Source organism: Chrysemys picta, chromosome 8 (assembly GCF_011386835.1).
Source record: "Chrysemys picta bellii isolate R12L10 chromosome 8, ASM1138683v2, whole genome shotgun sequence".
NCBI lineage: Eukaryota > Metazoa > Chordata > Testudines > Emydidae > Chrysemys > Chrysemys picta.
The window spans coordinates 76,010,610-76,027,697 of record NC_088798.1 but is presented as its reverse complement, the minus strand read 5'-3'; the positions used below and the strand labels follow the sequence as shown (position 1 = coordinate 76,027,697).

Genomic DNA, 17,088 nt, shown 5'->3' with positions numbered 1-17,088 from the left:
AGGAACTGCTTAAGATGCCAGATCAATAACAATATTGCAATGCAAAATTTGAAACATTTTCAATACATGTTTTAAATAAACTACTTGAAAATTATTCATGTTGTTTTTATACCATAGCACCCAGAGGCAATCAATCAGGATCAGGTTCCTAATGTGTTAAGCGGTATATAATCCAGCAGGAAAATTATAGGAAAACGTATCTGTGCAGACCTGAAAATTTATTCTTAGCGCAATAAGGTCCACAGATTTATTACAAACGGTAGGTACTTCACCCTGCTCGCAATTTGGGGGCAGAACCAGACCTGTGAGTCACTGGCAGCAAGGGAACATCCTAGCCACCTGAGGCTAGGTCCCCACTACAGGGGGGGGGTCGACCTAAGATACGCAATTTAAGCTACGTGAATAGCGTAGCTGAAGTGCCATATTTTAGGTCGACTTACCTGGCTGCGAGGACGGCGGCGAATCGACCGCTGCCGCGCCGACGACGACTCCGCTTCCGCCTCTTGCCGCGGTGGATTTCCGGAGTCGACGGAAGAGCCATCGGGGATCTATTTTATCGCGTCTTCACTAGATGCGATAAGTCGATCCCCAATAGATCGATTGCTAGTGAAGACGTGCCTTGAAATTCCCTCCAGCTGAGAATTTCCACAGCCAAGATAATTCCGTTCTACTTTCCTAAATTACAGAATGTGTTAACTATGCTCTGAAGAAAAGGCATAGCAATTTCTCCTAATGAAGAGCCTGGGACTCATCTCCCCTAGCATCCCCAGAATCAGGTTTATTTTGTTAATTTCCCTCTCTGTTCTGGATGATACATTTGTATCCAGGGTGGGCCCAATCTGTGAACATTACTACTTGAAGAAACGACATTTTAGCATAAGCACAGATACCTATTCTTCATCATAGGTCCACAGATCAGTTACAATGGGATTTTCACAGCAATGGGCCTCAGGATAGGAAGCAGGATCTCCCTTTAAAACACGGACATAGAATCATAGGACTGGAAGGGACTTTGAGAGGTCATCTAGTCCGGTCCCCTGCACTCATGGCAGGACTAAGTATTATCTAGACCATCCCAGACAAGTGTTTGTCTAACCTGCTCTTCAAAATCTCTACTGATGGAGATTCCACAACCTCCCTAGGCAATTTATTCCAGTGCTTAACCACCCTGACAGTTAGGAAGTTTTTCCTAATGTCCAACCTAGCCCTCCCTTGCTGCAATTTAAACCCATTACTTCTTGCCCTATCCTCAGAGGTTAAGAAGAACAATTTTTCTCCTTCCTTGTAACAAACTTTTATGTACTTGAAAATTATGTCCCCTCTCAGTCTTCTCTTTTTCAGACTAAACAAGCCCAGTTTTTTCAATCTTCCCTCATAGGTCATGTTTTCTAGACATCCTAAATGCGGAAATTGTGCATCTTCCCCTGGACACTGAGGCACGAACAAAATACTTCTGCAAAAACTGGCACTGGTCAGAGTTCGGATGATCAATATACAGAATTTGGTATCCATTCTGAATCTGTCTGGTGCTGGATGGAGCACTGGGTTTTGGCAATCACAGACTTCCTCTGCAAGGCAGAGACAGCAAAGGCTCAATGTTAGCTTAATCAAGCCTGAAAACCATAACCTCTTAAGGCAGAAAGACAAACCGTATCATTGTTCCCAATAGGCTTCACTAAAAACTGGATTTTTGTTTCTGAGACACCACTTGTTTTCCTTTATGACCAACTTCATCTTTTGTTAACATTCTTCTGAGAGGAGATCTTGTACCTAAAGGAATTCATCCTCAACACAGGCTTCTGACTGACTACCCTGGTACCCATATGTCTGTGTTTATCATGAATCCAAGATATTCCATAAGCCATATCGTTCTGTGTGGTTGTTTCAGCTCTATCACACTCTGTAAAGAGCTCTGATTAGCAAAATTTTCCAGGAAGAAGCAAGAGTAAAATTCCTTCTTTCTTAACACCAGTATTAATGTTATCATTATCCTGGACACATTTGTCAGATCAAATGGTAATGATGAGAATTGAAAGGGGAAGGGCGGAAAGCTGCCATCACATGACAGTTCTGTGGAATGATAAAATGGCAATGTGAAGATGAGTCCCCTTTAGGAACGCGTTCAAATGTTTCAGATGGAGCCCTGATCTGTTTGCTCCTGATTCTCAAAGGCTAGAAATAGGATGGGGAACAGCCCTTGATGGGAATGGGTTATATCACTCTGATTTGAAGGAAATGGATGCTTTTATTCACATTCTAGCATTTCAGTGGGTAGCTTGAGCTTCCAAACAAGACACTTATTAAAAGGGAGAAGGAGACATAGTCCCTTACTTTTGTTGGCTTTTCTTGGCCTATCTCACTCTCTGAAGCCTGCAGGGGTACCAGCCTCCACAAAACGCTGCAGAACTGAGTGAACAATCACCCCAAAAGGGAAGTGAAACCCTAGGATAATGGCTGGGTATGAGAAAGACACATTACTGAGACAAACTGTTCGTCAGAAATTGAAAATACAAGGTTGGAATTTCCTTCAGAAAAGCCTTGCTGCAGGGAGGATTCAGTGAGCTGCCTGCTCCTTGGAGGGGATTGGGGGGGGGGGGAAGAGAATGATAAAAAGAAAGGGGTAACTTCAGGCGGTGGGCATTCCCCTGCAGCCAGGGACTGACAGGTCTGGTTCTGCCCCCAAGCTGCAAGCCAGCTGAAGTACTCATTGCAATGAAGCTGTGAACCTTAGCTTGACCAACCCTGAAAACATTTAAGTATGTGCGTAATATTACTCTCATAAGCATTTCCCATTGACAGCACACATGAGTAAAATTATGCACGTGCTAAATCTTTTACAGCAAGGGTCCTCAACCTTTTTCTTTCTGAGGCCCCACCAAAATGCTATAAAAACTCCACAGCCCACCTGTGCCAAAATAACTGGTTTCCTGCATATAAAAGCCAGGGCCAGCGTTAGGGGGTAGGGCTCAGGGACCTGGACTTCAGCCCCATGCAGTAGGGGTTCGGCTTTCTGCCCTAGGCCCCACTGAGTCTAATGCTGGCCCTTCAGCCACTGTAAATGTTTTCTCTTTCAGAGACTCCTGGCAAATACATGTCAGCAGCACTTACAGTCACCACCAGGCCTTTAAAATAACATGAAAAATCTAATTCGTTATTTAGATAACAATGTTTATACAAACAACGTCACAGTTTAATTTTAAACATCTTTTAGTCAATTAATTAAGTAACTTAATGAATTCCTTCAGAACCTTAGACATTCACAGAAAACAGGATTCTCCAGAGGGCACCCACATGCTTTATTCATTTGTGATCTGTTGTTTGAGCGAGGACGAGCCAGGCACAGAACAGGAGATGCAGAACCACTGCTATCTATCATCTAGTCCAGGGGTAGGCAACCTATGGCACATGCGAGCTGATTTTCATTGGCACTCACACTGCCCGGGTTCTGGCCACCAGTCCGGGGGGCTCTGCATTTTAATTTAATTTTAAATGAAGCTTCTTAAACATTTTAAAAACCTTATTTACTTTACATACAACAATAGTTTAGTTATATATTAAAGACTTATAGAAAGAGACCTTGTAAAAACGTTAAAATGTATTACTGGTACGCGAAACCTTAAATTAGAGTGATTAAATGAAGACTCGGCACACCACTTCTGAAAGGTTGCCGACCCCTGGTCTAGCCATACTGCAGCTGTCTGTGCCCTGTCTAGTGGCTCACCAGATCCATCTCAGGGGTGCCCAAATCCTGCCCTAAAGCAGGTTGCTATAGAAACTTGCCAGGAGGAAGAGGGCTGCAGCTAATCTGCCCAAAATGGTGCAGGTATCCTATGTCCACATCTTTAATGCTGAGGGGCAGCCCATGAAAACTACAGGTCCCACATTCAATGTTCCACCCTAAAGAAACCTCCCACTATGCTCAAGATGGAGTATTTTAAGAACTGTCCTCAAAACTGAGGACCCTCCTATTGATCTGTACTCATAAGAACGGCCATACTGGGTCAGACCAAAGGTCCATCTAGCCTTTATCCTGTCTTCCGACAGCAGCCAATGCCCCAGAGGAAATAAACAGAACAGGTAATCATCAAGTGATCAACCCCTTGTTGCCCATTCCCAGCTTCTGGCATATAGAGACTAGGGACACCATCCCTACCCATTCTGGCTAATAGCCATTGATGGACCTATCCTCCATGAATTTATCTAGTTCTTTTTTGAATCCTATTATAGTCTTGGCCTTCACAACATCCTCTAGCAAGAAGTTCCACAGGTTGACTGTGCGTTATATGAAAAAATACTCATGACCTGCCTCCCCCATAGGCTCTATAACCTTCACTATCTTTGATCCACACATGCCATCCTTGTGTCTGGAGACAATCCCTTACCTTGAGATTAAGTAGCTTGTTCAACTTTGAATTATTACATGGCCTGGCAATTGGAGCAGGTATGGGGATAATGAGCAGACAGGTAACAAGCAGGTGAGGTTAGGATGAAGGTCCCTCTAGAGGAGGATACAGATGGGAGCCCTACATGTTACTTTGCACACGGCCCACAAAACCAAGCACTGACCTCCTCTCTGCCTCTCTGTATAGTCTGACCACTGCTGGTACAGAAATCCTCTCTGCACCCACTGATCATCTAGAACAATTTTCCTGTCTCTCTCAGGCTCAACACTACAGCTGGGATTTGAAATGACAGGGAGCAAACCTCCCTTTCCCCGCCCTATATATAGCTCCTCATTTCCTTCTCCCTCTGCTACACTGCAGTTTTATTGCATAGTTCACATTGGAACTGCATGAGGTTTTTTCGGTAAATAGCTATTATTTCCATTAGTCTTTATTTACGAGGGGATGCTGTAACTCTTATTAAATCTAGAGGTGCCAGCATTTTGAATAGTTTTTTCAAGGGACATTCCTCCAAGCAGGAAGAGGCATCCAGTGGCTGTGTATGCATTCTGGTGAATTAGCTTTCTTCTGAAATGAATAAAAATGCACATTACAGAGCTCAGTCGGGTGTACACAGGAGCCTGCCTACAATTGGCCATCAAAGAGGAAGAGATTTTATTAACATAATCATAGCTTATATGGAAGTGGAGCTTTTTGTACTTCCCAATGTTTCCACTATTCACTTGTGGCTCTTAAACTGAAATAACAATCTCCTTTCCCTCTCAGGTAGTTTCCCTGTTTCTAGGACTACAAAGGGACTCAACAAGAATAAAAAGACATGCAAAAGCATCTCAGCATTCTAAAAATATATGTAACTCTGTGTGCAGAGTTAGAACAACACATAACCAAAACATGTGCACACACTATACATAAATCCATACAAGCCCTGCAGACTCTCATATACACACCACGTCTGCACATGCACACTAGATGCACTACACACATGCACCATGGAAGGATTTGTAATGCACACCAAACACCTACACACCACGCCACACATGTACCTACACCACTTCCTTTTTGTGTATTGACGGGTGATTTCAGGCCTTCCTTACAAGGACCTAAGCCGTTCCTTTTCTCTCCGTACCCTCAAGAGATTCCCTGGGTTTCACCTTCCCCTTAGCACTCCTCTCTTCTCTGCTGCCTGCCTCTATGCTGTGAGGGAATCTAGGTTTTTAATTTAGAAGAGGGCCAACAAGTCCTCCAGTAACTCACTAATTTATCTTATTCTTTGTAGTTCGAGCCCATGTTGCTATTTGAAAGGACAAATCACTTCTGTGTACTTTTTACAGATTTTAGTAAAAAGAGTAAGCCATTATTAAAAATCACATGAAACACCATTAAGGGAAAAACTACTATGATCTTCACTAAAGTAATTAAGAATAGAGCAATACAATGATCAAACTGATCTCCTGGGGGAATTCTGCGCCACTGCACATGTGCAGATTTCATGTCCCCCTCAGATTCCTTTGCTTCCCTGCTGAAAAATTACTTTCTGACCGGGAAGCCGCAAGAGTGGTCATGCACTGCTCCCCAGCAATATGGGTGTGTTGTTTTGGGTCTCCAAGGCAGACAACGGAGTGGTAAACAATTGGAGGGGAGGGGAGGGGCTCCTACTCTGTGCCAGGCTCAGCTACTAGTCCAGGCTTGGCTTGGCTTGGCTGGGGAAGATGGGACTTCCTCTTCCCCTGTAAGGAGCCTCCAGGGCTGAGTCAGACCCACGCCCAGAAACGCTCTCCAGCTGCAGGAAACGGTGCACCCCTCACCCCCGCTTCCTGCCCCCATCACTCCTCAGCTGTGGGGAGGAGGAATCACAGTGTGGGGAGCTGCTCCCCATCCACCCAGCCCCCATGCAACCGGACCCACCTCATACCCAAATTGCCCCACCAAGCCTCACCTCTTTCACCCAGAACTCTCTCTCACTCACCCCCCTGAACCCACACCCCGACAAGCATCGCCCTCTGCATCCGGAGCCCCCTTGCACCCAGCTCCCCACTCCCGCCAAGCTCCACCTCCCTGTATCTGGACTTCACCCCTGCACCCAGACCACCCCCCGCACTCAAACCTCTACCCCACATGCACCTGGACCACCCTGACTATCCCCCCACACCCAGATTCCCACCCCACTGAACCCTACTAGGCCAGCACCCAGATTCACACCCTACCACCAGCACCTGGACACCCCTCCGCCCCCCCCCCCCCCCCGCTGAGCCCTCCACACCCAGACATCCCTCCCCCCCTACTGAGACCCAACCACCTTCACCCCCCCTGCCGAATCCCATTGCATCTGCACCCAGAACCCACCCCCACAAATGAGCCCCTGTTCATCCAGATCTCCCTCACACCCAGTCCCCCCACTAAGCCACCCACACCTGGGATCTCCCTACACTAAGCCCCTCGCTACTTGGATCCCGCTGGGCTGAGCCGGTCTGCTTACATCTAGTGTGCTTGGCACGGAGGGGCAGGGCCCCAGGGTGTTTCTGGGACAGTCTTGGCCTTTGCGCTGTATCAGGGTCGGGTGCAACTCTATCGCTGAGTCCATGTCCAGCGGTTAGGGGGCGCAGGGTGATCTTCTAGCTCTGTGCAGTCAGTAGCCTGTGCTTCCCACTGCCATGCTGGAGCCTCCACATTTATTTATTGACAAATAAAATGTGCAGAATTTTAAAATATTGTGTGCAGAATTTTAAATTTTTTGGCGCAGAATACCCTCAGGAGTAACACTGAGGTCACAAAAGAAACTGAATCAAAAGATCGATGGGTTAATGATATGGCTCAAATTATCAATTGGTCAAGTCAGCAAACGACTGCAACAGGTAATCAAACAGATCATGAGGCTGATAAAGAATCACTTTTATTAATCCTGCAACAGGAGACTAAAGGAGGCAGCTGTTTTGCCTCAGTCTAAACCCACCCTCTCAACCCTCCCAACTAAAAGATCTTGCTCATGGCCGTGAGACTGATGCAGCTGGTTAAGGACATAGCAGCCCCTTGTGGTTTCTAACCATTACCAAAAGATATCACCAGGAGCAGTAAAATCACCTTAGATATTAAGGAACTGTAGAGATCAAAGTGGTTTCTTAAGTTCCTCCTCATTGCTACTCCACACTTCCTCCTTAAATCTCACCATTGTTATGGTAACTAATATTCTCTTATTTCCCCACATCCTAGAGTTTACCAAGTTATTTCAGAACAAAGAGTTTCACTGAATATGCTCATAGCTGATACTCAAGCAGCTTCAAATAGCACTCTTCTTTAACCAAGGAGGCACCTGGAAGGATTCCACAGTAGAATTAGGATTTAGGGAATCATTATGCACGCTGTTCCCAAAAAAGGCTGCAACCTCCCCTTCCCCTCCCTCTAATAGAACAAGGAGACATCTCTCCCTCCATAATTAATGGGGGGGGGGGGGGGAGGAAGAGAAGATACTTAACAGGACAATGAGTTCCAATGCCTTCATGGTCTTGTGATCTCTGACTTATGTGACTGCAGTTGCTGAAACCAGGTGGTGGAGGACCTTGGTGATACCACCTGATGTTGACAAAGGTCTCTCATGCAGTTTCAGACTGGCCAGGCTGGCAGCCAGTGACCCAAGTCTTCATATTTTCTTCCCCTAGCCTGCCTGCAGAGGGGAACTAAAAACAGTACTTCTTGCAGATGATGACTGTAAACTGAGAAAGCACACCATCATTCTGCATAGTACTGACCATTATGGGGGCAACTCCACTTTACTCCACCACCTTGGGCACTACCTCAATAGTTTAGGGGCCAATTAGGTGGTCCATCCACCCTGGATGCTGTCTACATGGTCCAATCCTGTTGTAACTAGCAGGAAGCAGGCCTAAGGTCACTATGGAAAAATCTCACTCAGAATGACCATTGTCTGGAAAGATCCACTGTTGCAATCCTTGGCATATGTTGCCTCAAAGATTAAAAAAATAGGAGCTGTCTTCAGAGTTGGCCTCACACATCACTACAAGCCTCCAGGGTGGATAAAAATCAATGATTTTTTTAATTTAAATCGGATTTTTTTTATAACATGCATAAAGTGCACGCTGCAGTCATCCTTTCATAATACCAGCTATAATAAACTTCAGAGCTAAGGGTGAACCATTCAAGAAATATGTTTGCTGATGATGTTTTAAAGAAAGTCACACCAGTGAACTGGTGGAAGTCACTTAAGCCCTTGGATTCAGAGACTGTTGAAGTGATAATATCACTTAACAGAAGTAGCTTCTTCTGCCAGTGTAGAAAGAATATTTTCTTCCTTTGGACTAATTCATTCCAAACTGAGAAATCATCTGGGACCTGAAAAAGCAGGAAAGCTTGTTTGTTTTTCTTTTCCAAATTATGAACCAACAGGAAAATGAAAGTGAAGACGACTGAGTTAGCTGCAGATGCCAATATTTTAAATTTCTCATGTTGACCTGGCTGACATAGTCTATTTAATTTTTTTTAATATGAATTTATTATCCAGTTCGCCTCCCCCTCAATGCGAAGAGGAAATGCAACAGCCTTTGCCCCTTAAGCTAAGATTTCCAAGCACTTCAAACTCACTTGTTTAGATATAGCAAAAACAAGTTTATTAACTGCAAAAGATAGATGTTAAGTGATTATAAGGAATAGCAAACAGATCAAAGCAGATTACCTAGTAAATAAACAAAAACAGAAACTAAGCTTAACATACTATGAAGTTAGGATTTGAATTAATCTCTCACCCTGACAGATGATGCAAGCAGGCTTGCAGATTCTTAAGGAACAAGCTGCACTTGCCTTGCAGCTTGGAATCCCCAGGTTTTCCTACACAGGCTAGAGATCCACAACCTGAGTCCAGCAATTCCCCCACTTCAGCCTTTTGTTCCTTTGATGTTTCTAGGAGTACTCATGTGGGAAGTGAAAAACAACAGATGTAACTCCCTGCCTTATATAGCTTTAGCATATGGTGGGAACTCTTTGTTCCCAAACCAGTTCCCAGACCAGTTTGTGGAAAAATACGGACATCCCAAAACGGACTCCAGAGACATAGAAACAGAAGATTAGGGTTGAAAGAGACCTCAGGAGGTCATAGAGTCCAATCCCCTGCTCAAAGCAGGACCAACCCAACTAAATCATCCCAGCCAGGGCTTTGTCAAACCTGACCTTAAAAACCTCTAAAGCTGGATATTCCACCACCTCCCTAGGAAACCCATTCCAGTGCTTCACCACCCTCCTAGTGAAATAGTGTTTCCTAATATTCAGCCTAGACCTCCCGCTCCAACTTGAGACCACTGATCCTTGTTCTGTCATCTACCACCACTGAGAACAGCTGAGCTCCATCCTCTTTGGAACCCCCTTTCAGGCAGTTGAAGGCTGCTATCCAATCCCATGTCACTCTTCTCTTCTGCAGACTAAATAACCCCAGTTCCCTCAGCCTCTCCTGGTAAGTCATGTGCCCCAGCCCCCTAATCATTTTCATTGCCCTCCGCTGGATTCTCTCCAATTTGTCCACATCCTTTCTGTAGTGGGGGACCCAAAACTGGACACAATACTCCAGATGTGGCCTCACCAGTGCCAAATAGAGGGAAATAATCACTTCCCTCAATCTGCTGGCAATGATCCTACTAATGCAGCCCAATACGCTGTTAGCCTTCTTGGCAATAAGGGCACACTGCTGACTCATATCCAGCTTCTCATCCACTGTAATCCCCAGGTTTTTTTCTGAAGAACTGCTATTTAGCCAGTTGATCCCAAGCCTGTTACAGTGCATGGGATTCTTTGGTCCTAAGTGCAGGACTGTGCACTTGTCCTTGTTGAACCTCATCAGATTTCTTTTGGCCCAATCCTCCAATTTGTCTAGGTCACTCTGGGCCCTATCCCTACCTTCCAGCATATCTACCTCACCCGCCAGCTTAGTGTCATCTGCGAACTTGCTGAGGGTGCAATCCATCTCATCTTCCAGATCATTAATAAAGATGTTGAACAGAACTGACCCTAGGACCGACCCCTGGGGTACTACACTTGATACTGGCTGCCAACTAGACATCGAGCTATTGATCACTACCTACTGAACCCGACAACCTAGCCAGCTTTCTATTCACCTTATAGTCCATTCATCCAATCCATACTTTTTTATCTTGCTGGTAAGAATACTGTGGGAGAACGTATCAAAAACTTTGCTAAAGTCAAGCTATATCATGTCCACTGCTTTCCCCATATCCACAGAGCCAGTTATCTCATCATAGAAGGCAATCAGGTTGGTCAGGCATGACTTGCTCTTGGTGAATCCATGTTGATTGCTGCTGATCACTTTCCTCTCCAAGTGCTTCAAAATGGATTCCTTGAGGACCTGCTCCATGATTTTTCCATGGACTGAGGTGAGGCCGACTAGTCTGTAGTTCCCCGGATTCTCCTCCTTCCTTTTTTTAAAGATGGGCACTATATTTGCCTTTTTCCAATCGTCCGGGACTTCCCCCAATCACCACAAGTTTTCAAAGATAATGGCCAATGGGTCTGCAACCACATCAGCAAATTCCCTCAGCACCCTCGGATGCATTAGATCTGGACCCATGGACTTGTGCATGTCCAGCTTTTCTAAATAGTTCTTAACCTGTTCTTTCACTATTGAAGGCTGCTCACCTCCTCCCCATACTGTGTTGCCCAGGACAGCATGTAGGTGCTGACCTTGTTTGTGAAGACCAAGGCAAAAAAAGCCTGGTCACATGCCCTTGCATAACTTGCTGAGTCATAGCAGCCATTACTTACAGGCTGTCTGGAACATTCTCAAGAAGGCTTACCAGGTGGGGGGAAAGCTTCTCCTAAGGCCTATTGTGTATCCTAATGGCCCATTACCTTGAACAGGCCCTTCACAGCCAGCTATCTGGACTGGAAACATTTTGCCTAGTGGGTGTCGCCCAGGTGCAACTACATTTGAAATATAGATTCATAGTCAATATTCCTAACTTTAAATACAAAAATGATACATGCATACAAATAGGATAATCATACTCAGCAAATCATAACTTTTCCAATGACACCTTACATGAACCATCTTGTACAAAATTCATCATAATTATGCCATAATCATATCATAATATCACTGTGAAGAATATGGAGTACAGTGTCACAATGGGGACAGAATTGGGTATGCATTAAGCAGGTATGGAGACAGGACATATGATGCTGAATGTGGTTAGGCAAGTTTGGTGCCAGGAAACAGGACACTGGCTGGGATTAGAAAGATATAGTAGGGTTACCATACGTCCGGTTTTTCCCGGACATGTCCGGCTTTTCGGCAATCAAACCCCCGTCCAGGGGGAATTGCCGAAAAGCCGAACATGTCCGGGAAAATGCCGGCTGGGCACTTCCCCTTCCACGGCTGCTCTGCTCCGCTCCTCCCCTCTCAGACTTCGGCTCTGTTTAAGAGCCAAGCTGCCCGAGCCAGCGCTACCGGCTTTGGGCAGCCCCCCTTGCCTCCGGACCCCAGCCGCCGGCCAGGCACTTCTCCTCCCCGGCTCCAGCTGCTCTGCTCCGGCAGCTCGGGGTCCGGAGGCAAGGGGGGCTGCCTGAAGCCGGTAGCACTGGCTCGGGCAGCTTGGCTCTTAAACAGAGCTGAAGTCTGAGAGGGGAGGAGCAGAGCAGCTGGAGCCGGGGAGGAGAAGTGCCCGGCCGGCAGCTGGGGTCCGGAGGCAAGGGGGCTGCCCGAAGCCGGAGTGCTACCGGCTTCACGGGTTTGTCGGGCAGCCTCCAGACCCTGCGCTCCCAGCTGGGTGCTTCCCCTCCCGGGCTCCAGCTGCGCTGGGGAAGCGCCAGCCGGGGGCGCAGGGTCTGGGGGCTGCCCGGCAAACCGTGAAGCCGGTAGCACTTGGGCAGCCCTTTTCGCGTGGCTGGGAGGGAGGAGGGGGAGTTAGGGCGGGGACGTTGGGGAATGGGCAGAGTTGGGGCGGGGCCGGGGCCCCGTGGAGTGTCCTCTTTTTTAATTTTTTAAATATGGTAATTCTAGATATAGAGCCAGCACACTGACATTTCCCAGGACCAATTTCTAAAATTAAATATGGTCCCAGCCAAACTAGCTATAGTAGATGTGTAGCTCAATTCAGAAGGAATTAGTATGAAAAATGCTACATAAAAAGTTTATTAATCATTAGCATCTACACTGCCCTGAAATGCCACTAGCATGTGTATTCAACTAAGTGTTGTAGCACTGCCATTAGGCTAATGTTCCTTGCTGTAAACAGGATAAAAAGCAGAGAAGTTTCATAGCTCTCACATATACAACACCAATACAGCCTACCTGCTACCCATGCTTGAACACCTACATTTCAGTCCTTCCCAGCTAACACCTCACTGTTGGGACCATATCAATACCGAGATTTCTTTTATAAACTGCTCTCTCTCGAGTCACGGATTCCTACTATTTTAACAGAATTGCATGAGTCACCATGAGAACCAACTCAAAGCGCCTGCAAAAGAGGAGAAAGAAAGGACCTTTACAAACAGCTCTATTGATCTGTGAGAAACAGTTAGCTGTGAAGTTTATGAAAAATGCATTCCCTCACTCTACTACAGTACATGAGGCCAAGGTGACAGTTCTTATTTAAAGTCAACCCATGGGCATAACTCTCAGCAGAAGCTAGAATCCAACAAAGGAACTATGCTAATCACATGTTGGAGCTATACAATGCCACCAAAAAGCAGGCCATTGTTTATAGCTATTGACACTGAATTGCAGCATACAAGAACAATAAGAGAGACATAATTCAAATTCTCCACTATAAACTACTTCTGGAATGGAGCACAAACTTCCAAAAATGAAGCCCTATTAACATTCTCTTAAGACTTGGTTATGTTTAGTATTAAGGTGTGTTATCCAGGGGTTAGATCAGAGGACTGGGAGCCCAGATTCCTAGTTCCATTACTGGCTTTGCCACTGACTCAGTGTGTGATCTGGGGCAACTCACTTCACCACCCCAAATCTCAGTTTTTCCATCTGTAGAATGGAGATAAATATTTACGTATAAGAGGATAGTAAGATTTCTCTCAATCTGTAAAAATGCTTTGAGTTTCTTGGATAAAAGGTGCTACACACGTTAAGTGATGATGTTCTTTTATCTCCCTAATGAGCAAACTTTAAAGTGAGACCAATACTTTATGTAAATCACTGAAAAAATACATGGGCAGTTATGAGCTTGAAGAGAACAAGAAGGGGTGTGTAAAATCTATAAGAACTGGATATCTTTCTTGATCATATGTACTCTTTTAGCCATACCTTTCATTTCAAGATTAAAGACCAAGGCATGGTCTACACTAAAAAGGTAGGTTGACCCAGCTATACTGCTCAGGGGTGTAAAAAATCCACTGCTGAGTGATGCAGGTAACCCAACCTAACCCCCGGGGTAAACAGCACCAGATCAACCTAGCTACTGCCTCTTGGGGAGGTGGATTACTTACGTCGATGGGAGAACCCCTTCTGTCAGCATAGACAGTGTCTACTCTGAAGGGCTACAGCTTTGCCACTGTGGCGTTTCAAGCGTAGATAAGCCCTGAGCCCTCCCCACCAAGCAAGAGCACTCCTCAAATTGAAACAACCAAGGTGAAAACTGTTAGCCAGTGGAAAATACAATTTTTAAACTTTAAATTTTAGAACTGCAAATCTAAAACAGTGCTAATCACAACTCCAGAGTCATGAAATGAGTGGGTTGTATTGGCAGACACACGCACCAAGCAAAGGGGACAACATTCTTCCCTCGGCTTTATTTCCCCCATGTACCAGTTCTACAGTATAGAAATGTCATTTCTGTTTTGTTGCTGTGTAACAGGCCTACACAAAGGAAACTGATCAACTGTCTAACTATATATTGCTCTGTTTCTACTATGCCTAGTATAATGGGGCCCTGTTCTTGGTTAGGCCCTAGGCACTACCATAATTAAAATAATATAAAGAAACAGGGAAATTTACGCAACGTACTGACAAATGCACAAAGGAAACTTGCAAAAGAAAAATATTTATTCTAATCTCTCTCAATTATAGGTGTTACTTGTAAAAACAGTAGGTAACAAATTAGAAATTTGATCAGTGCAATGTCCCTTTAGTTACAACTGTCATTACAACACAGCTCATTATGTTTCTTTTGGAACGGTATTGAATCAATCACTAAGGCACCGTAGACTGCAGCATTCTTCTTTCCAATTAATACAAAGCAGACTTAAAACTTTCTGGAGGTGTGGACCAAGGCCAACAAAGCAGGTAAAGCTGATAGGTAGATCTTTTAGGAGGCTTGCACTCCTTCCCTTCCATCCATGAGGTGGTCACTGATCTTGTTGTGTGGGCTGTAACCTTCTTTGGTGGAGTCTCACCTTATGCCTTATCAGCCTCTACTATGCAAAGCTTTGATCCACCTAGTTATTGAAGATTTAATGGTCTTCTTTCCTTTTATTGCTTAGAGATAAAGGATGAATAGGAAGTTTGATTTCCTAAGTGTTTCAGTTCCACATAGGTAGATTTTTTAAATGTACTATGGATATCTAGTCTATGCCATTCTTCACCTTTCAGATGCTTCAGACAAAATGAAGGTAGACCAGTGACTTGTGATCAGAGGAAAAGCTGTATCAGTTCTCTGCACCACCTGGTCACTGCACAACATACAGCACTGATCATCTACAGAAAGAGCTTCTCCTTCTTAAAACCTGATGGCAGATGCAATCCATATGTGAAAGGTGACTGACACGGTGAGGAAACAAATGGGGATTTAAATGGTGAAGCTACTAAAGATATTAATATGGAGCACAGATTCCAGGACAGAAAACCACCCAACGGTTCTGCTGCATGTAGGAATTTCTTTATGCATGGGTATGAGGAAATGAAACCAGGTTTGTCTGTGCCCAAGATAATGCTTAAGTGCCTAAAGGCATGTCTTCACTAGCAATGTTAAAGCGCTGCCACAGCATCGCTTTAACGTGGCTGTGTAGTGGCGGAACCAGCACTGAGAGAGAGCTCTCCCAGCACTGTTTAAAAAAAAACAAAAAAAACAGCCTGTCTGTTTTTTCACACCCCGGAGCGAGAAAGTTGCAGTGCTGTAAAGTGCCAGTGCAGTCTTAGGGCTTGTCTACAACTTGGACTTTGAGTTAGTTGGGCCTGTCAAGGCTGATTCCCCACTCTGGCACTTCGAGTGCAGAAGGTGGGGGCCCGCAAGGATTTAAAAAATTAATACTGGCCACTCCAAGTATTAAACTCCCAAGGTCACAGCTTCTTTCTGACCTTGAATGGGTAGATGCTGCCAGCACCCAAGTGCAAATAAAAAATAAAATAAAATGAATCCCTGGGGGAGGGATAGCTCAGTGGTTTGCGCATTGGCCTGCTAAACCCAGGTTTGTGAGTTCAATCCTTGAGGGGGCCATTTAGGGATTTGGGGCAAAAATCTGTCTGGAGATTGGTCCTGCTTTGAGGTCTCTTCCAACCCTGATATTCTATGAATTCTATGAAAACCAGGAAGGAACACTTGGGAATTCCTTCCTGTGTGGTACCCTCAAGCCCTTTCACCCACCCTCCGGGGAAGAGCTGAGGGGGGGGGAAAAAGGAAATCAGCTGTTGCCGCCAGCTAATTAAACATATGCTCAAACTTCTTAGGGACACAAAAATCCAATCCTGTTTAAAAAGATAAAAATGTATTAAAAACAAAAAGAAAGGAAATACATTTGGAACTTAGGCTTTTTGCTAGATCTTAAAAGAAAAAATTACAAAAATTAAGCATCAAGATAGCTCTCTTGAGGTTCAGCTTAAAGGTTACAAGTAAAACAAAGGCATCTGGGGTTAGCACAAAGGAATCCACAAGCCAAGAAATAAACAAAAATAAACTTAACCGTGTCTTCCTAAACATTCCTAATCTACTTACACATTTGGGAGTTCCAATTACAGTAACTCCTCACTTAAAGTCGTCCCGGTTAACATTGTTTCATTGCTGATCAATTAGCCCTGGTCTATACTACAAGTTTTAGGTCGAATTTAGCAGCATTAGATCGATTTAACCCTGCACCCATCCACACAACGAAGCCATTTTTGTCAATTTAAAGGGCTCTTAATCGATTTTTGTACTCCTCCCAATGAGGGGGATTAGCGCTGAAATAGACAGACATCGCTGGGTCGAATTTAGGGTAGTGTGGACGCAATTCAACGGGAGCTATCCCAGAGTGCTCCATTGTGACCGCTCTGGACAGCACTCTCAACTCAGATGCACTGGCCATGTAGACAGGAAAAGCCCTGGGAACTTTTGAATTTCATTTCCTGTTTGGCCAGCGTGGCGAGCTGATCAGCACAGGTGACCATGGAGTCCCAGAATCGCAAAAGAGCTCCAGCATGGACTGAACGGGAGGTACTGGATCTGATTCCTGTATGAAGAGAAGAATCCGTGAGGCAGAACTCCTTTCCAAAGACGAAATGCCAATATATTTGCCAAAATCTCCAAGGCATGATGGAGAGAGGCTACAACAGGGACACACAGCAGTGCCGCGTGAAAGTTAAGGAACTGAGGCAAGCCTACCAAAAAACAAAGGAAGCAAACAGTCGCTCCGGGTCAGAGCCCCATCCATGCCGGTTTTATGATGAGCTGCATGCAATTCTGGGGGTGGCCCCTACCACTGTCCATGGACACCTGCAAGGGGGGAGTCTCACACATCA

The 17,088-nt window shown here is 45.1% G+C and overlaps 1 protein-coding gene across 9 annotated transcripts in view; it reads right to left on the bottom strand.

Moving 5' to 3' along the window:
• The window catches only part of SIL1 (SIL1 nucleotide exchange factor), a 234,465-nt gene that overhangs the window by 180,022 nt on the left and 37,355 nt on the right, over positions 1–17,088 (bottom strand). Inside the window, exon 2 of one of the 9 annotated variants that reach the window (XM_065555881.1) lies at positions 12,734–12,877. The exons of 7 other annotated variants lie outside the window; for them this stretch is intronic. Coding sequence is in view for 1 of the 2 variants with exons in the window: in XM_042850757.2 (XP_042706691.1) it covers positions 12,709–12,719 (11 nt within the window). In the remaining variant the exon portion in view is untranslated. Of the gene's footprint in view, positions 1–12,708; positions 12,878–17,088 lie in introns of all 9 variants that reach the window. One more of the 9 variants, XM_042850757.2, reaches the window with a different exon arrangement.